General features: G+C 47.1%; 1 protein-coding gene across 1 annotated transcript in view; it reads right to left on the reverse strand.

Moving 5' to 3' along the window:
* Positions 1 to 20,862, reverse strand: part of LOC120917661 (receptor-interacting serine/threonine-protein kinase 2-like) — a 76,918-nt gene that overhangs the window by 2,748 nt on the left and 53,308 nt on the right. The window contains exons 8-10 of the mRNA XM_040329114.1: positions 17,904 to 17,989; positions 13,123 to 13,188; positions 9,927 to 10,026 (exon numbers count right to left, since the gene is read on the reverse strand). Of these exons, the coding sequence (XP_040185048.1) occupies positions 9,927 to 10,026; positions 13,123 to 13,188; positions 17,904 to 17,989 (252 nt within the window). The remainder of the gene's footprint in view (positions 1 to 9,926; positions 10,027 to 13,122; positions 13,189 to 17,903; positions 17,990 to 20,862) is intronic.

Consider the following 20,862-nt stretch of genomic DNA (forward strand, 5'->3'; position numbering starts at 1 on the left):
CCCATATCACAGAGCCTCCATATCACAGAGCCCCCATATCACAGAGCCGCCATATCACAGAGCATCCATATCACAGAGCATCCATATCACAGAGCATCCATATCACAGAGCATCCATATCACAGAGCATCCATATCACAGAGCCTCCATATCACAGAGCCCCCATATCACAGAACATCCATATCACAGAGCATCCATATCACAGAGCATCCATATCACAGAGCCTCCATATCACAGAGCCTCCATATCACAGAGCCCCCATATCACAGAGCCCCTATATCACAGAGCCCCCATATCACAGAGCATCCATATCACAGAGCATCCATATCACAGAGCATCCATATCACAGAGCATCCATATCACAGAGCATCCATATCACAGAGCATCCATATCACAGAGCCTCCATATCACAGAGCCCCCATATCACAGAACATCCATATCACAGAGCCCCCATATCACAGAGCCGCCATATCACAGAGCATCCATATCACAGAGCATCCATATCACAGAGCATCCATATCACAGAGCATCCATATCACAGAGCCTCCATATCACAGAGCCCCCATATCACAGAGCCCCTATATCACAGAGCCCCCATATCACAGAGCCCCCATATCACAGAGCCCCCATATCACAGAGCCTCCATATCACAGAGCCCCCATATCACAGAGCATCCATATCACAGAGCCCCCATATCACAGAGCCGCCATATCACAGAGCCCCCATATCACAGAGCATCCATATCACAGAGCCTCCATATCACAGAGCCCCCATATCACAGAGCCCCCATATCACAGAGCCTCCATATCACAGAGCCCCCATATCACAGAGCATCCATATCACAGAGCCCCCATATCACAGAGCCGCCATATCACAGAGCCCCCATATCACAGAGCCCCCATATCACAGAGCCCCTATATCACAGAGCCCCCATATCACAGAGCCCCCATATCACAGAGCCCCCATATCACAGAGCCCCTATATCATAGAGCCCCCATATCACAGAGCCCCCATATCACAGAGCCCCCATATCACAGAGCCCCCATATCACAGAGCCCCCATATCACAGAGCCCCCATATCACAGAGCCCCCATATCACAGATCCCCCATATCACAGAACATCCATATCACAGAGCATCCATATCACAGAGCCCCCATATCACAGAGCACCCATATCACAGAGCATCCATATCACAGAGCCCCCATATCACAGAGCCCCCATATCACAGAGCATCCATATCACAGAGCCCCCATATCACAGAGCCTCCATATCACAGAGCCCCCATATCACAGAGCCCCCATATCACAGAGCCCCCATATCACAGAGCCCCTATATCACAGAGCCCCCATCACAGAGCCCCCATATCACAGAGCCCCCATATTACAGAGCATCCATATCACAGAGCCCCCATATCACAGAGCCCCCATATCACAGAGCCCCCATATCACAGAGCCCCTATATCACAGAGCCCCCATATCACAGATCCCCCATATCACAGAACATCCATATCACAGAGCATCCATATCACAGAGCATCCATATCACAGAGCCCCCATATCACAGAGCCCCCATATCACAGAGCCCCCATATCACAGAGCATCCATATCACAGAGCCCCCATATCACAGAGCCCCCATATCACAGAGCATCCATATCACAGAGCCCCCATATCACAGAGCCCCCATATCAAAAACCCCCCATATCACTTCTTTAAATTCATTGAGTGGCCATGTATCTTCTTAAGCTCTCTGAAACGGAATAGTTTCCTCCCTATACTAGAGTCACCATTTCTATATCGCTATCATATCTCCTCTCAAGTGTCTCTTCTCTAGGAAGAATACATTTAATGTTTGTTATCGTTCCCTATAACTGAGGTCCTCCAGTCCCTTTATTAGCTTTGTCGCCCTTCTCTGGACTCTATCTAGTTCCAGTACATCCTACATGTTGGATACATGCTGGAATAGGTGAAGCCTTTTATTTAAAGCTCATCCCACCCTTCTTCCCCATTTCCACCATTCATACTATTCTGCATGGTCACATGACAGGTAGGGTCCTCTGTTCCAGTCAGCTGACTGCTTGCCGACCAGCCGCCGCAGTTATACGGCGGCAGGTCGGCTCTGCTTGGCGAGAGCACGTAGCTATACGTCATATCGCCGAGCAGCCAATAGGGGCGCACGCCACCGGACTCCCGCGATCGCTCGTTACAGAGCGAAAACCAAGAGCTGTGTGTGTAAACACACAGCTCCCGGTCCTGTCAGGGGAGAAATGCCTGACCGTCTGTTCATACAATGTATGAACAGCGATCAGTCATTTCCCCTAGTGAGTCCACCCCCCCTACAGTTAGAACACACCCAGGGAACATACTTAACCCCTTCCCCGCCCCCTAGTGTTAACCCCTTCCCTGCCAGTGGCATTTTTATAGTAATCAATGCATTTTTATAGCACTGATCGCTATAAAAATGCCAATGGTCCCAAAAATGTGTCAAAAGTGTCCGAAGTGTCCGCCATAATGTCACAGTACCGAAAAAAAAATCCCCGATCACCGCCATTACTAGTAAAAAAAATATATTAATAAAAATGCCATAAAACGACACCCTATTTTGTAAACGCTATACCTTTTGCGCAAAGCAATCAATAAACGCTTATTGCGATTTTTTTTACAAAAAATATGTAGAAGAATACGTATCGGCCTAAACTGAGGAAAAAAAATCATTTTTTTATATATTTTTGGGGCTTATTTATTATGGTAACAAGTCAAAAATATTTTTTTTTTCAAAATTGTCGCTCTATTTTTGTTTATAGCGCAAAAACTAAAAACTGCAGAGGTGATCAAATACCACCAAAAGAAAGCTCTATTTGTGGGGAAAAAAGGACGCCAATTTTGTTTGGGAGCCACGTCGCACGATCGCGCAATTGTCAATTAAAGCGACGCAGTCCCGAATCGCAAAAAGTGCTCTGGTCTTTGACCAGCAATATGGTCCGGGGCTTAAGTGGTTAATTTAACTGCTGAATAGAATAGTGCTCAGTTTGCCATGTATGTCCTTATTATATGCAACATTGTATTGTAAGCCCAGGCTGTGTGACGCTACACCCCCATGAGTTTTCTCATTAACAGCTTGGGTTCACAGTTGTTGCTTGAATGATGCTGAGTGTTACTGAACTTGGAAAATAAGTATTCATTAGCAGAACGAGCAAAGTGCCTCCAGGGAACGCTGAGGCAAAAGTTGAGGTTTAAAAGTCTTCAGATACCTATAAATCCATTTACAATGTAAAAAACACAAAGAAGCTTTTCTTCTCCTGGGCAGGGGCACCATGCTCTTCCCTTGCAATGGAATGGCCCAGGGATCAAGTCCTGGGGAAAAAGTGTGGGAACTCCCACCCAAGATCCACTCCCCCACCAAAAAAAAAAAAATGATACGCTCATATGCATAATTACTAAAAGCAAGTTCTTTCTAAATCCCATGATAACTCGCGGCAGACCTCCACAATGTCTCCTGGGAACAATGACAAAAGCTCCCAAGAGACATTGCGGCATCGAGGAAGTGACGGAATACCCGCACACTACCCGATGAATCCATATACAGGAAGCGGCCAGTAACATAAAGGATTACTAAGGTTTGCCTGCCCCTGACAGTGACTCGAGCTGGGCATCGCCGCTTAGTGAAGGATTGGCTCGGGCGGCTCGGCTGCTCTAGTCCTGCAAAGGGAACTGCGTTCCCGCTGTGAAAAAAGTGCAGGAACTCCGTTCCCACGCGTTCCCGCAGGACTTGAGCCCTGGAATGGCCACTCCACATGACTTTTTTCATCAGGAAACAGACAACCAGGATGTGTCCAGAACAGAGAAGGATTACAGCAACATCAGAGCAAAAACGAACAATGAGGACATGAAACCAGGACTGCATTAAGGTAAAGGAAGCTATTTAGCTTAAAAAAAATCCTTTAGTGACCCTTTAACATACCCAGTCCTTTATTTCCCCAGCAGATGGAGCTATCACATGATCCGGTGGTGTACTGTCCCTTGGCGTCATCATGTCCAACACAGGGCTATGGACCCTATATTGGGTTTCATGACTTTAGGCCCTCAAACGGTCGAAGCATCGGGAAGAAGATGCTGCCAGGACCAGTCCAGCAGCGTGGAGAAGCAGAAGATCGAGTAAGATCTTCTTTTCTATGTCCCCTAGACCAGTGGTCATCAACCCTGTCCTGCAGGGCCCACTAAGGCCCTGTACACACGTCCGAGGAACTCGACGGGCAAAACACATCGTTTTGCTCGTCGAGTTCATTGTGAAGCCGCCGAGGATCTCGGCGAGCCAAGTTTCCCCGTTGACTAACGAGGAAATAGAGAACATGTTCTCTATTTGGCCCGACGAGATCCTCGTCGGTTTCCTTGGCCGAAAGTGTACACACGGCCGGGTTTCTCGGCAGAATACAGCTCCGATCGAGTTTCTGGCTGAATTCTGCCGAGAAACTCGGTCGTGTGTACGGGGCCTCACAGGCCAGGTTTGCAAGATAACTGAAATACATCACAGTTGATATCATTTGCTCCTCAGTGACTGCAGTATTCTAGACTGCATCTCCCCAAGGTAATACATAAAACCTGGCCTGTTAGTGGGCCAGGTTTGATGACCACTGCCCTAGACCTAAATAAGCAATCTACAGTTGCAGTGCGAGTGAAGCCCCACTGCAAGGGATTGTTTTTAAAGCATATTTCCACTTTTGTAGTGAAATTTTATAAAACTCAATTATACCGGGTTTCCCCGAAAATAAGACCTACCCCGAAAATAAGACGTAGCGTTAATTTCCAGAAGGCCTGCAATATAAGCCCTACCCCGAAAATAAGCACTAGTTTAAAATGCTTGTAAAATCCTATAATCCACTCTATTATAGTAGCATATAATGTACAATGTGTGTGTTTCTGTAATACTGTATAATTGTGGGGAAGAGAGCTCCAGCGGGTCACGGAAGTCGTATCTATGCAACTGATTCTTAGAATCAGTTACGCATAGATATTCAGTAGATCCGACAGGCATAAGTCTCTTACGCCGTCGGATCTTAACTGCAATTTTTTTTTTGCCCGCTAGGTGGCGCTTCCGTCGATTTCTCTGTCGAGTATGCAAATTAGCTAGATACGCAAATTCCCGAACGTACGCGCGGCCGATGCAGTAAAGTTACAACGTTTACATTAGGCTTTTCCCGGCGTAAAGTTGCCCCTGGGTCTATGAGGTGCAGCCAATGTTAAAGCGGTAGTTCACCCTCCTTCACCCCATTATTCCATTACTTTCGGCATCGTAGCGCGAGCTACGGTATGCCGGTCTTAAATTTTTAATCCCCGTACTCACTGTGCTATTGTTGATTGAAGATTCTGACTCCCGCGGGGAATGGGCGTGCCTATGGAGAGGGAGGATGATTGACGGCCGGCTCTGGCACGTCACGCTCCCCGAAGACAGCCGGAGTAGGTCTCGGCTATTCACAGCGCCTGCGCACAGGCTATGCGCAGGCGCCGTGAATAGCCAAGCCTATTTCGGCTATTTCCGGAGAAGCGTGACGTGCCAGGGCCGGCCGTCAATCACCTTCTCTCACCATAGGAACGCCCATTCCCCGGATTCTTCAATCAACGATAGCACGGTGAGTACGGGCATAAAAAATGTAAGACCGGCATACCGTAGCTCGCGCTACGATGCCGAATTTAATTGTCTAATAAAAAAAAACTTTTTTTTTTTTTTTAACAGGGCGAACCCCCGCTTTAAGTATGGTCGTCGTTCCCGCGTTGAAAATGTAAAAATTTACGTTGTTTGCGTAAGTCGTCCGTGAATGGGGCTGGACGTCATTTACATCCACGTCAAAACCAATACGTCCTTGCGGCGTATTAGGAGCAATGCACACTGGGAGATTTCCACGGACAGCGCATGCGCCGTTCGTGAAAAACGTCAATCACGTCGGGTCACAGTTGATTAACATAAAACACGCCCCCTTCCACATTTGAATTAGGCGGGCTTGCGCCAGCCGATTTACGCTACGCCGCCGCAACTTACGGAGCAAGTGCTTTGAGAATACAGCACTTGCCCATGTAAGTTGCGGCGGCGTAACGTAAATCAGATACGTTACGCCGCCGCAAAGATACGCCAGTCTATGAGAATCTGGCCCATAGTGTTTTCATTCACTTCGATAGAATTTAATGGGCCAGAAAACGCAGGTAAATGCACATAAAATTGAGCATGCCTCATTTTTTACAATGCAGCATGCAGATGTGAGCAACCCCATTGGAATCAATGCATTTTCTTGACACATGCATTTTTATTCATTGGAAAAAACACACATTAAAATACACAGGTGTGAATGAACCAAAACATAACCCTAACACACCTAATACAGTGATCAGTGCTAAAAATATGCACTGTCACTGTACTAATGACACTGGCTGGGAAGGGGTTAAACATCAGGGGCGATCAAAGGGTTAAATGTGTGCCTAGCCAGTGTTTTCTTACTGTGTGGAAGGTGCTTGCACTAGGGGAAGACATGGATCCATGTACCTGCTTTGAAGAGACAGAGGATCCATGTCTCCCCTACTTACAGGAGGGCGATCTGCCTTGTTTACATAGGCAGACTGCTGTTCTGCCTGTGTACCGAGTAATCGGCGGATGTCGGTGGACATCGGGTCCACCGTACCCACCCATTGGCTCCCGCTGTGAATAATCACAGCAGATGCAAGCACTCGCGCCCGCTATCCAGAAGTGCAGGATCATGTATATACAATTGCAAAAAAAAGTATGTGAACCCTTTTGGAATGATATGGATTTCTACACAAATTGGTCATAAAATGTGATCTGATCTTTATCTAAGTCACAACAATAGACAATCACAGTCTGCTTAAACTAATAACACACAAAGAATTAAATGTTACCATGTTTTTATTGAACACACCTTGTAAACATTCACAGTGCAGGTGGAAAAAGTATGTGAACCCCTAGACTAATGACATCTCCAAGAGCTAATTGGAGTGAGGTGTCAGCCAACTGGAGTCCAATCAATGAGATGAGATGGGAGGTGTTGGTTACAGCTGCCCTGCCTTATAAAAAACACACACCAGTTCTGGGTTTGCTTTTCACAAGAAGCATTGCCTGATGTGAATGATGCCTCGCACAAAAGAGCTCTCAGAAGACCTACGATTAAGAATTGTTGACTTGCATAAAGCTGGAAAGGGTTATAAAAGTATCTCCAAAAGCCTTGCTGTTCATCAGTCCACGGTAAGACAAAGGGCCAGATCCACATAGAAATGGATAGGCGCAGCGTATCAGAGATATGCTACGCCGCCGTATCTTACCTGGCTTTAAGTTGAATCCAGGAAGATTTCGCGCCGTAAGTTACGGCGGAGTAGTGTATTTCTGGCGGCGAAATTCAAATTGGCGATTAGGGGGCGTGATTCATTTAAATGAAGCGCGTCCCCACGCCGATTGAACTGCGCATGCTCCGTTTCGAAATTTCCCGCCATGCTTTGCGCGAAATGACGTCGCAACAACGTCATTTTTTTAACTTAGGACGTGACTTACGTCCATCCCTATTCACGAACGACTTACGAAAACAAAATAAAAAATTCAAATTTCGACTCGGGAACGATGAAAGTCTATCTATACGACGCAAAATAGCAGCTTTAACTATACGCCAGAAAAAGCCGACTAGAGACGACGTAAGAGAATGCGACAGCCGCGCGTACGTTCGTGGATCGTCGGAAAAAGCTAATTTGCATACCCGACGCGGAAAACGACGCAAACTCCACCCAGCGGACGCTGAAGTATTGCATCTACAAACCGAAGGCGTACGAAGCCGTACGCCTGTCGGATCGAACCCAGATGCCGTCGTAACTATGGTTTGAGGATTCAAACTAAAGATACGGTGCGGGTAATTTGAAAGTACGCCGGCGTATCAGTAGATACGCCGGCGTATTCGCTATGAGGATCTGGCCCAAATTGTTTATAAATGGAGAAAGTTCAGCACTGCTGCTACTCTCCCTAGGAGTGGCCGTCCTGTAAAGATTACTGCAAGAGCACAGCGCAGACTGCTCAATGAGGTGAAGAAGAATCCTAGAGTGTCAGCTAAAGACTTACAAAAGTCTCTGGCATATGCTAACATCCCTGTTAGCGAATCTACGATACGTAAAACACTAAACAAGAATGAATTTCATGGGAGGATACCACAGAGTAAGCCACTGCTGTCTAAAAAAAACATTGCTGCACGTTTACAGTTTGCACAAGAGCACCTGGATGTTCCACAGCAGTACTGGCAAACTATTCTGTGGACAGATGAAACCAAAGTTGAGTTGTTTGGAAGAATCACACAACACTATGTGTGGAGAAAAAAGGCACATCACACCAACATCAAAACCTCATCCCAACTGTGAAGTATGGTGGTGGGGGCATCATGGTTTGGGGCTGCTTTGCTGCGTCAGGGCCTGGACGGATTGCTATCATTAAAGGAAAAATGTATTCCCAAGTTTATCAAGACATTTTGCAGGAGAAGTAGTAGTTGTAAAGGAATTTTTTTTTTGCCTAAAATTAAGGTAGACAGACAGAATAGTGTAATGATTCTAAGTAAATACCTATTAAATTCCTTCATCTATATCACCTCCTTCTAGTTTCTGTTCTCTCATTCACTTCCTGGTTTGCGGCGCTCGTTCATGTAAGAACTACATTTCCCAGTATGCATTGCGGCACGCCCAGTAATTTACACCTCCATGAAGTCTCTAACACGTAGAGAGCATCCTGCCACACAGATGTAGTTCCCAGGAGGGGGCGAGCACATTACTGACCACCGCAGTAAAGCCTCCCTTCACGGTGGTTAGTAAAATCAGACAAGCAGGAAGTGAACAAAACAGAGAAATAGAGCAACTTCTGAGCAAAAACGAACAATGAGGAAGTGAAAAGAGGAATGTCTGCAGGTAAAGGATGCTTATTATGAAAACATTTTTTTTCCTTTACAACCCCTTAAGGCCATCTGTCCACCAGCTGAAGCTCAACAGAAGATGGGTGTTGCAACAGGACAACGACCCAAAGCATAGAAGTAAATCAACAACAGAATGGCTTGAACAGAAGAAAATATGCCTTCTGGAGTGGCCCAGTCAGAGTCCTGATCTCAACCCGATTGAGACGCTGTGGCATGACCTCAAGAAAGCGATTCACACCAGACATCCCAAGAAAATTGCTGAACTGAAACAGTTCTGTAAAGAGGAATGGTCGAGAATTACTCCTGACCGTTGTGCACGTCTGATCTGCAACTACAGGAAACGTTTGGTTGAAGTTATTGCTGCCAAAGGAGGTTCAACCAGTTATTAAATCCAAGGGTTCACATACTTTTCCCACCTGCACTGTGAATGTTTACATGGTGTGTTCAATAAAAACATGGTATCATTTAATTCTTTGTGTGTTATTAGTTTAAGCAGACTGTGATTGTCTATTGTTGTGACTTAGATGAAGATCAGATCACATTTTATGACCAATTTGTGCAGAAATCAATATAATTCCAAAAGGGTTCACATATTTTTTCTTGCAACTGTATACGTGATCCTGCCGTGAAGTGGTTAAATGTATTTTATAAGGTATGCCATGTTAATGGAGACATGCAACAAATATAAAGTACCGGTAGTTGTTATCCCAGTTTGGCTACAAAAGTGGAAATACACTTTCATTTTCCGAGAGTTGGACTTTAAATCAGCCAACCCTTGGCTATTTATGATGCCGGGCGCTGCTCATCTCTGCCCAGTGATGTCATACTGCACATGTGGATGAACAAGCCACACAAGTATGGAAGAAGAACTTCCAGAGGAGATGAGCAGCACCTGGACCAGCATAAGCCACAACAATGGTGACATCTAGAGGTACCATGAGGTTTTAGCTGATACTTTGGGTAAATTAGCGTGTTTACTTTGTATTCTTACCACTGCGTTTTTCTTTTTTCCCGGAACAAAGTGGTGATACTTTAGTGCCCTCCTCAGGGGTACTCTGAGTTCTGTTCCTATGGCTTGTTAACCAGCAATCCTGCAAAGAACAAACAAACTATTATTCTTTGTCACATCTCCAAGTAGAGAACAAAGATACACCGATCAACATTCATTATCTCATTACATTGGCATCTGAAAGATGGTGGCATATATTAGGCAGCAAGTGATCATGTCCCTGAAGTTCATGTTGTGAAAGCAGAAAAATTGGGCAAACGCAAGGATCTGAGCGACTTTGACAAGGTCCAAATTGTAATGGCTGGACGATTGGATCAGAGCAACTCCAAAACTGCAGTTCTCGTGGGATTTTCCTGTTCTGCAGTGATCAGGACAAGCGGAAGGAAGAGAAGAAATTGCCCCTCACACCAGAAGAGTTTTCCTCTTACCTCCTGTTTCTGTGACAACTCCAAAAAAATTGTTCCATACTTTTTTGTACTAGAGCCAGAGGTCATTAGGACCAGTGGTGGCTGGTGCTCAAAATTTTTGGGGGGGCGCAAACGAAAAAAACAAAATATTGCAACATCACTGTGCCCATCAAACGCAGCCACTGTGCCATCAATTGTCACCACTGTGCCATGCCATCAAATGCAGCCACTGTGCCATCAATTTTCACCACTGTTCCATGCCATCAAACACAGCCACTGTGCCATCAATTCGCACCACTGTGCCATGCCATCAAATGCAGTCACTATGCCATGCCATCAAACGCAGCCATTGTGCCATGAATTGTCACCACTGTTCCATGCCATCAAATGCAGTCACTATGCCATGCCATCAAACGCAGCCACTGTGCCATCAATTCGCACCACTGTTCCATGCCATCAAATGCAGTCACTATGCCATGCCATCAAACGCAGCCACTGTGCCATCAATTCGCACCACTGTTCCATGCCATCAAATGCAGTCACTATGCCATGCCATCAAACGCAGCCACTGTGCCATCAATTGTCACCACTGTGCCATGCCATCAAATGCAGTCACTGTGCCATGCCATCAAACACAGCCACTGTGCCATCAATTGTCGCCACTGTGCCAATTGTCACCACTGTGCCCTTTAATTGTCGCCACTGTGCCCATTGATGTCACTGTGCCCTTTAATTGTCGCCACTGTGCCCATTCATGCTGCTGTGCCCATTGTCCCCACTGTGCCTATTGTCGTCACTGTGCCCTTTAATTGTCGCCACTGTGCCCATTAATGCCGCTGTGCCAATTGTCCCCATTGATGTCACTGTGCCCTTCGTCGCCGCTGTGCCCCCCCCCCCCCCCCGCCCGGCACTTACCTTTACTGGAGTCAGCCATCCACGTCCTCGACCCTCGCCTCAATGTCTTCTCCTGCCCTCGATGACGCTTCAGCCAATCAGGTTACCGGTAGCCAGAACCGGCCAACCTGATTGGCTGAGACGCCTGTCAGTCTTATCCAAGGAACGCACACCCCGTGCGTTCCGAGGATAATCTTCCGGGGACCCGAGGGCTGTACTCGGAAAGCCTATCAGAGCCGCTGGCTCTGATAGGCACTTCCGTACAGCCAACCAGCTGCCGTTTTTCAGATAGTCGGCGCCTCATGTACGGCCATCTGAATAGAACAGCGGCAGCGGTGACAATAACATAGATTCGTGCAATGCATAAATCTATGTTATTAGACTCAGTGGCGGTGAGAGCCAGAGGGGGCAGCGCTCCAGCGCCCTCTATGGACGAACCGCCACTGATTAGGACCAAAAATGAGGGCGAATCCATTCAGCTAAGACACACATAACAACCATTTTATACTGTATCTGAAACTATATATAACAAAAAGTTTTGTCTTTACAAAAAATTTGGGGAAATACAAAATTCTCATTACAACAATGATGTCTCTAATGTACAGCCATAGACATACTGGGGTTTATTTACTAAAACTGAAGAGTGCAAAATCTGGTTCCGCTGTGCATGGTAGCCAATCAGCTTCTAACTTCAGCTTGTTCAATTAAGCTTTGACAAAAAATAAAAATAAATCTGGAAGCCGATTGGTTGCTATGCAGAGCTTCACCAGATTTTGCACTCTCCAGTTTTAGTAAGTCAACCCCACTATTCTTAAATCAGAACTATCAACATACCTTAATCAGTTAGCGACCGCCCTATCGTAGCTTTACTGCTACAGGATGGCCACTCTGTGCAGAATCATGTATACATACATGATTCTGCACTTTTGGGTAGGGGGCACAGCCGATACAACTATAAGGGGCCCACCTGGGCTAGTAGAAGGCAGGACGGGTGAAGGGGAGCCGTGTTGTGCACTATAGAAATGATCTCGCAGCTTCTGCTGCTCTGTGTGTCATTGAGCTCAGACATCAAGCTCTTTACTGCCACCTCTGGCTACTAGGTGCATGTGCACCCCTCGTGTGAGCTGCCTTTACTGTGCTCCTCTGTGTCAGCTTTGTGAAAACAAGCTGGGACTAAGTAGGACGATTTCCTTTACAAGTAGGGACGGTGAAGGAAAAGGACCGGCACTGCATGCACGCGGGAACGGCACGATCCCCGAGCATGCGCGGGTTTCCGGCATTATCCCATTTAGAAAACCAGCACGCTCAGTGCGCCTGCGCCATTGTCTGGCGCGTATACGCCGTAGACATCGGTGCAGTGTTTTCTGAAAATATCTCCGTGTAGGTTAAGGAGATATTTCTTGCACCTACAGATAAGCCTTAATCTAGGCTTACCTGTAGGTGCAAATTGTCTGGTTGGGTTTACAACCATTTTATGGAGTCAGCATACCAAGGCAACTTCATGCTCCCAACTTTGTGGGAACAGTTTGGGCATGGCCCTCCCTGTTCCAATATGAGTGCATACCAGTACACAAACAAGGTCCATAAAGACACGGATAAGCGAGTTTGGGGTGAAGGAACTTGACTGACCTGAACAGAGTCCTGACCTCAACCCGACAGAACACTTTTCGGATGAATTAGAGTGGAAACTGCGAGACAGATCTTCTCTCCCGCCAGCGCATCGCCTCAGTGTGAAAGCCCTCCTGCTTTCACATTGAGTATGCAGTGCAGGAGTTTTTCAGGCGGTATAGCAGCGCTGTTTTTAGCGATGTACCGCCTGAAAAACTCCTCAGTGTGAAAGGGGTCTTAAAGTTAAGCAAATCTCTCAAACTACTTACATCTAGGTATTTGATATGAAATTCCACTGTGCGTGTCTGGGACTGGCAGTCCTGCATTGCCATCTCCTGGAAGAAATAGATATTACAGTCAGTATTTTTTAATAGCTTTTATAGTAATTGTGCCGATTTCATCATAAGTAAAACTATGACCACTGCATGTTATCACAAAGCACAACATGTATACAGTTTTATTTTCTTTAGGTCTGTCTATTATCAATTGTTTACATCTCAGTTCTTAGAAATCAATGGGGTGGATTCAGTAAGCAATTGCGTCTGCGTAACCATAGTTACGCAGCGCAATTGCTTAGTTGCGCCGGCGTAACGACTTTTCTGTATTCAGAAAGCTCGTTACGCCGACTGCAGACTAAGATATGACTGGCATAAGGCTCTTATGCCGTCGTATCGTAGGCTGCATTCTTACGATGGCTGCTAGGTGGCGTTCCCGTAGTGGTCAGCGTAGAGTATGCAAATTGCATACTAACGCCGATTCACAACCGTACGCGCGCCCTGCGTACGCAGTTTACGTTGTTTGCGTTCGTCGGGTTCCGCGTAAGGCTGCTCCTGCTATTAGCAGGGGCAGCCAATGCTAAGTATAACCGTCGTTCCCACGTCGCGATGTTTGAAAATTACGTTGTTTGTGTATGTGAATCGTGAATGGCGCTGGACGCCGTTCACGTTAAAGCAAATGACGTCCTTGCGACGTCATTTGCCGCAATGCACGTTGGGAAAGTTTCCCGACGGAGCATGCGCACTACGTTCGGCGCGGGAACGCGCCTAATTTAAATGATCCACGCCCCCTACGGGATCATTTAAATTACGCGCGCTTACGCCGGCCAGTTTTACGAAGTGCCCACGCAAATTACGGAGCTACTGCTTCGTGAATGAAGCGTAGCGCAGGTAATTTACGGAGGCGCAGCGTTAAAACGGTACGCTGCGCCTCCATAAGAGGTTATGCAAAATTACATATTACTTAAAGGGGTTGTAAAGGAATTTTTTTTTCCCTAAATAGCTTCCTTTACCTTAGTGCAGTCCTCCTTTACTTACCTCATCCTTCCATTTTGCTTTTAAATGTCCTTATTTCTTCTGAGAAATCCTCACTTCCTGTTCTTCTGTCTGTAACTCCACACAGTAATGCGAGGCTTTCTCCCTGGTGTGGAGTGTCGTGCTCCACACCAGGGAGCTAAAGGAGAGTCAGGACGCTCTCTACGTTACAGATAGAGAAAGGAGCTGTGTGTTGGTGGGCGTCCTGACTCTCCTGTAGTCCAAGGGAAGGGCGAGCACGACACTCCACACCAGGGAGAAAGCCTCACATTACTGTGTGGAGTTACAGACAGAAGAACAGGAAGTGAGGATTTCGCAGAATAAATAAGGACATTTAAAAGCAAAATGGAAGGATGAGGTAAGTGAAGGAAGACTGCACTAAGGTAAAGGAAGCTATTTAGGAAATGTTTTTTTCCTTTACAACCCCTTTAACCACTTAAAGGACAGAGCCTCTTTTTCAAATATGTTGTTTACAAGTTAAAAACAATTTTTTTTTGCTAGAAAATTACTTAGAAACCCCAAACATTATAATTTTTTTTCTAAAACCCTAGAGAATAAAATGGTGGTCATATCAATGCTTTATGTGTTTTTGAATAAAAAAATAAGACAACAGTAAAGTTAGCCCAATTTTTTTAATATTGTGAAAGATAATGTTACGTAGAGTAAATTGATACCCAACATGTCACGCTTCAAAATTGCGCCAGCTTATGGAATGGCGACAAACTTTTACCCTTAAAAATCTCCATAGGCGACGTTTAAAAAATTCTACAGATTTTATTTTTTTTGTTACAGAGAAGGTCTAGGGCTAGAATTATTTTTCTCGCTCTAACGATCGCGGCGATACCTCACATGTGTGGTTTGAACACCGTTTTCATATGCAGGTGCTGCTCACTTATGTGTTCACTTCTGCTTGCGAGCTCGTGGGGACGGGGCGCTTTAAAAAAAAAAATATTTTTCTTATTTATTTTACTTTATTTTATTTTTTATTTTAACACTGTATTCAAAAATGAATAACATTTTGGTCACTTTTATTCCTAATAACAACTTGCCTACTGTGCACATACACCCCCTTTCTGCCCAGACTAAATTATAGCTTCCGGCACTGCGTCACTTTAACTGACAATTGCGCGGTCGTGCGACGTGGCTCCCAAACAAAATTGACGTCCTTTTTTTCCCCACAAATAGAGCTTTCTTTTGGTGGTATTTGATCGCCTGTGCGGTTTTTAGTTTTTGCCTATAAACAAAAAAAGAGCGAACATTTTGAAAAAAAAAGCACAATATTTTTAACTTTTTTCTATAATAAATATCCCATTTAAAAAAAAAAAAAAAAATTGTATCTCTGTTTAGGCCGATACGTATTCTTCTACATATTTTTGGTAAAAAAAAAAAAAAAAAAATCGCAATAACCGTATAGTTTGTTGTATTGCCTACAAAATAGGGGGACATAATTATGATTTTTTTAAATTTATTTTTTACTAGGAATGGCGGCGATCTGCAATTTTTTTTCAAGACTGCGACATTATAGCGGACACATCGGACACTTTTGACACATTTTTGGGACCATTCAGATTTATACAGTGAACAGTGCTATAAATATGCAATGTGACTGGCAGGGAAGGGGTTAACCACTAGGGGGCGGGGAAGGGGTTAAATGTGTAGCCTAGTCAGTGTTCTAACTGTGGGGGGAGGGGGGTGACTGGGGGAGGTGACCGATCTGTGTCCCTATGTACAAGAGACACAGATCGGCAGGGCTGCTGATAGAAATCATGGGGCCCCGTACAGCCTACCTGACGGGGCCCCCTTCAGCTCCACCCCTGGTCCAGCCCCTGGCCACTCCTTCAGCCCCACCCCTGGCCCCGCCCCAGGGCCTAGCGACTTGACAGCGGGACATGCCAATGCCATAATGTACTGCAGAGACAGTGCCACATATGCCGCCAATGCCATAATGTACTGCAGACAGTGCCACCCATGCAATGCCGCCAATGCCATATTGTGCTGCAGACAGTGCCACCCATGCCGCTAATGACATAATTCCATTGGCAGCATGGGTGGCACTGTCTGCAGCACATTACAGCATTGGTGGCATGGGTGGCACTGTCTGCAGCACCATACAGCATTGGCGGCATGGGTGGCACTGTCTGCAGCACCATACAGCATTGGCAGCATGGGTGGCACTGTCTCTGCAGGCAGCACATGTGTTATGGGCCATAATGCATGTGCTACCTACAGACAGTGCCACCCATGCCATACTGTGCTGCAGACAGTGCCATCCATGACGCTAATGCCATAATGCATGTGCTACCTGCTGTCAGTGTCACCCATGCCGCCAATGGCATAATGCCATTGGCCACATGGGTAGGCACTGTCTCTGCAGGCAGCACATGCGTTATGGCATTAGCATCATGGGTGGCACTGTCTGCAGCACATTACGGCATTGCATGGGTGGCACTGTCTCTGCAGGCAGCACATGCGTTATGGGCAGACAGAGCCACCCATGCCGATGCCATAATGTATACACGCTGCTGCTGCAGTAGTAGAAGGAGATCTTGAATCCCCCCCCCCCCCCCCAGCACACACCTGTGTCATTTTTAGCTGCCTGGGTCCGAGTCACTTCTTTCCTGATGGCTGCTGCTGCCTGGACTGGAAGGTCAGTTAGATCATAGATGGGAACCTCTGCCGCCGCTGCTCGCCTGACCCCACTGGTACTTCACACGCAGAGAGACTCACTCCGCCTGAAGGAAACACTCCGCGGCGCCAGGGAGGACGTCACTACGGCAATGCACCGGGACTTGAACCATCACAAGGAGCGGGCGCGGAAGAATACCTCTTCCGCGCCCGAAATACAGAAAAAAGTCCCTTCCCTGCCGCTACCGAATAGTTCAATTAGCGAGCGTGAAGGAAAAACAAAAAACGTAAAATCGAAACGTGGCGGGTTGGGGGGGGGGGGGGTTGGGTAACTGGGGCGTACGGGGGATGATGTTGGGATTTTTTTTTTATATTTAATTATCTATCTGATCAGGTTGCCGGGCCCCCCTGCTGGCCGGGCCCGGTACAACAGGACCAGCTGTACTGGCCTATCAGCGGCCCTGCAGATCGGTCTCCTCTCTCCCTGACAGGACGTGGAGCTCTGTGTTTACACGCAGAGCTCCACTTTCCTGCTCAGTTACTGGGCAATCGCGGGTGCCCGGCGGCCATCGCGGCCGCCGGGCACGCGCACTGTGTTCCCAGTAACGCGCTCCCTAGCAGCTTTTAATGACAGGACGTCATATGACGTCCTGTCAGAACAACAGGGGATTCCGCCTGCGGTTGTAAGGAGGTTAAAAGGAGGTTAAAAGGATTGTAAACATCCCTTGTAATAGAAAACAAGCATGACAGGACCTCTTAAGAGGACCTCAGATCTCACATTTACACTAAAATGCAAAAAAAAAAAAAAAAATTGTCATTTGGAAAAATTGCAGTGCAGGCAGCGGGGCTCAGGAGCGAGCCCGCATGAGTGCCACCATGGGAAGTGGCTTTCTTTGGGAGCACTGGATTAAGAGGAGGAAACAGGAGTGCCGGCGGGGGACCCGAGAAGAGAAGAATTGTGGCTGCTCAGAGCAGGTAAGTGTAATCATTTTGTTATTTTACTATATATATAAAAAAAAAGCTTCAGAACCACTTTAAGAGAACTGTATACAGTGAGTCGTGGTGCCAACCAATGAAAAACAGATGTCAGGTTTACACATAAGAACAGGTCTCACCTTTTTTATAACAAAATTGTCCATTTCACGCTTACTCTCCTCAACAGAAAAAGTCTGCAGAATGCCGCGTAGTTGGGACAAACACTCTGAGGATGAAAGAAGTATACAGAAAATAGTCATAACTACAAGCAATAAAATAGTTTAGGCTAGGTGCATGCTTTGTACCTGTCAGGAGTGCATGTTTTCCATGCACAGAAACTCTGTGTTCCTGTGCATGGAGGTGTGGCGCTTTCTGTGAATGGAGGTTTGGCAGTTTCTGTGCATGGAGGTGTGGCGCTTTCTGTGCAAAGTTTCTGTGCATGGAGGTGTGGTGGTTTCTGTGCATGGAGGTGTGGTGGTTTCTGTGCATGGAGGTATGGCAGTTTCTGTGCATGGAGGTGTGGCGGTTTCTGTGCATGGAGGTGTGGCGGTTTCTGTGCATGGAGGTGTGGCGGTTTCTGTGCATGGAGGTGTGGCGGTTTCTGTGCATGGAGGTGTGGCGGTTTCTGTGCATGGAGGTATGGCAGTTTATGTGCATGGAGGTGTGGCGGTTTCTGTGCATGGAGGTGTGGCAGTTTATGTGCATGGAGGTGTGGCGCTTTCTATGCAAAGTTTCTGTGCATGGAGGTGTGGTGGTTTCTGTGCATGGAGGTGTGATGGTTCCTGTGCATGGAGGTGTGATGGTTCCTGTGCATGGAGGTGTGATGGTTCCTGTGCATGGAGGTGTGATGGTTCCTGTGCATGGAGGTGTGGTGGTTCCTGTGCATGGAGGTGTGGTGGTTCCTGTGCATGGAGGTGTGGTGGTTTCTGTGCATGGAGGTGTGGCAGATTCTGTGCATGGAGGTGTGGCAGTTTCTGTGCATGGAGGTTCTGTGCATGGAGGTGTGGTGCTTTCTGTGCACAGAGGTGTGGTGGTTTCTGTGCATGGAGGTGTGGCGCTTTCTGTGCATGGAGGTGTGGCGCTTTCTGTGCATGGTTTCTGTGCATGGAGGTATGGTGGTTTCTGTGCATGGAGGTGTGATGGTTTCTGTGCATGGAGGTGTGATGGTTTCTGTGCATGGAGGTGTGATGGTTTCTGTGCATGGAGGTGTGGTGGTTTCTGTGCATGGAGGTGTGGTGGTTTCTGTGCATGGTTTCTGTGCATGGAGGTGTGGCGCTTTCTGTGCATGGAGGTGTGATGGTTTCTGTGCATGGAGGTGTGATGGTTTCTGTGCATGGAGGTGTGGTGGTTTCTGTGCATGGAGGTGTGGTGGTTTCTGTGCATGGAGGTGTGGCGCTTTCTGTGCATGGAGGTGTGGCGCTTTCTGTGCATGGTTTCTGTGCATGGAGGTGTGGTGGTTTCTGTGCATGGAAGTTCTGTGCATGGAGGTGTGATGGTTTCTGTGCATGGAGGTGTGATGGTTTCTGTGCATGGAGGTGTGGTGGTTTCTGTGCATGGAGGTGTGGTGGTTTCTGTGCATGGAGGTGTGGTGGTTTCTGTGCATGGAGGTGTGGTGGTTTCTGTGCATGGAGGTGTGGTGGTTTCTGTGCATGGAGGTGTGGCGCTTTCTGTGCATGGAGGTGTGGCGCTTTCTGTGCATGGTTTCTGTGCATGGAGGTGTGGTGGTTTCTGTGCATGGAGGTGTGGCGGTTTCTGTGCATGGAGGTGTGGAGGTTCTGTGCATGGAGGTGTGATGGTTTCTGTGCATGGAGGTGTGATGGTTTCTGTGCATGGAGGTGTGGTGGTTTCTGTGCATGGAGGTGTGGTGGTTTCTGTGTATGGAGGTGTGGTGGTTTCTGTGCATGGAGGTGTGATGGTTTCTGTGCATGGAGGTGTGGTGGTTTCTGTGCATGGAGGTGTGGTGGTTTCTGTGTATGGAGGTGTGGTGGTTTCTGTGCATGGAGGTTCTGTGCATGGAGGTGTGATGGTTTCTGTGCATGGAGGTGTGATGGTTTCTGTGCATGGAGGTGTGGTGGTTTCTGTGCATGGAGGTGTGGCGGTTTCTGTGCATGGAGGTGTGGAGGTTCTGTGCATGGAGGTGTGATGGTTTCTGTGCATGGAGGTGTGATGGTTTCTGTGCATGGAGGTGTGGTGGTTTCTGTGCATGGAGGTGTGGTGGTTTCTGTGTATGGAGGTGTGGTGGTTTCTGTGCATGGAGGTGTGATGGTTTCTGTGCATGGAGGTGTGATGGTTTCTGTGCATGGAGGTGTGGTGGTTTCTGTGCATGGAGGTGTGGCGGTTTCTGTGCATGGAGGTGTGGAGGTTCTGTGCATGGAGGTGTGATGGTTTCTGTGCATGGAGGTGTGATGGTTTCTGTGCATGGAGGTGTGGTGGTTTCTGTGCATGGAGGTGTGGTGGTTTCTGTGTATGGAGGTGTGGTGGTTTCTGTGCATGGAGGTGTGATGGTTTCTGTGCATGGAGGTGTGGTGGTTTCTGTGCATGGAGGTGTGGTGGTTTCTGTGCATGGAGGTGTGGTGGTTTCTGTGCATGGAGGTGTGGTGGTTTCTGTGTATGGAGGTGTGGTGGTTTCTGTGCATGGAGGTGTGATGGTTTCTGTGCATGGAGGTGTGGTGGTTTCTGTGCATGGAGGTGTGGTGGTTTCTGTGCATGGAGGTGTGGTGGTTTCTGTGCATGACAGCCCACTGAAATGAATGAGCTGCCCTACAAGCGGAGTGCAGAAACACGTGCGCAAAGTGTGAACATAGCCTTAAATATGAGACTGAACTCAAGAATTCCATATAAACACCAATTGATGGAGTTATGCGCTAATCAGAAAAGCCATTAAATGTACAAATAGTACAAGTGCCTACAATTGTGTTGCTAGCTTTCTTTTACCCCTTCACAGCAGCAACTCAATTAGAAAGGCAAGGCCAGCACTAACAGTCAGTAGTCCCACGCAAACAAGGTACCCAAAAAAATGACATGCTAATTGTCAGGGGGCGAGGGGCTCTTTTGGGGGGAACTCCGCTTTAATACATAGAATGCATTAAGATAAAAAAC

This window comes from Rana temporaria, chromosome 11 (assembly GCF_905171775.1).
Source record: "Rana temporaria chromosome 11, aRanTem1.1, whole genome shotgun sequence".
Lineage (NCBI taxonomy): Eukaryota > Metazoa > Chordata > Amphibia > Anura > Ranidae > Rana > Rana temporaria.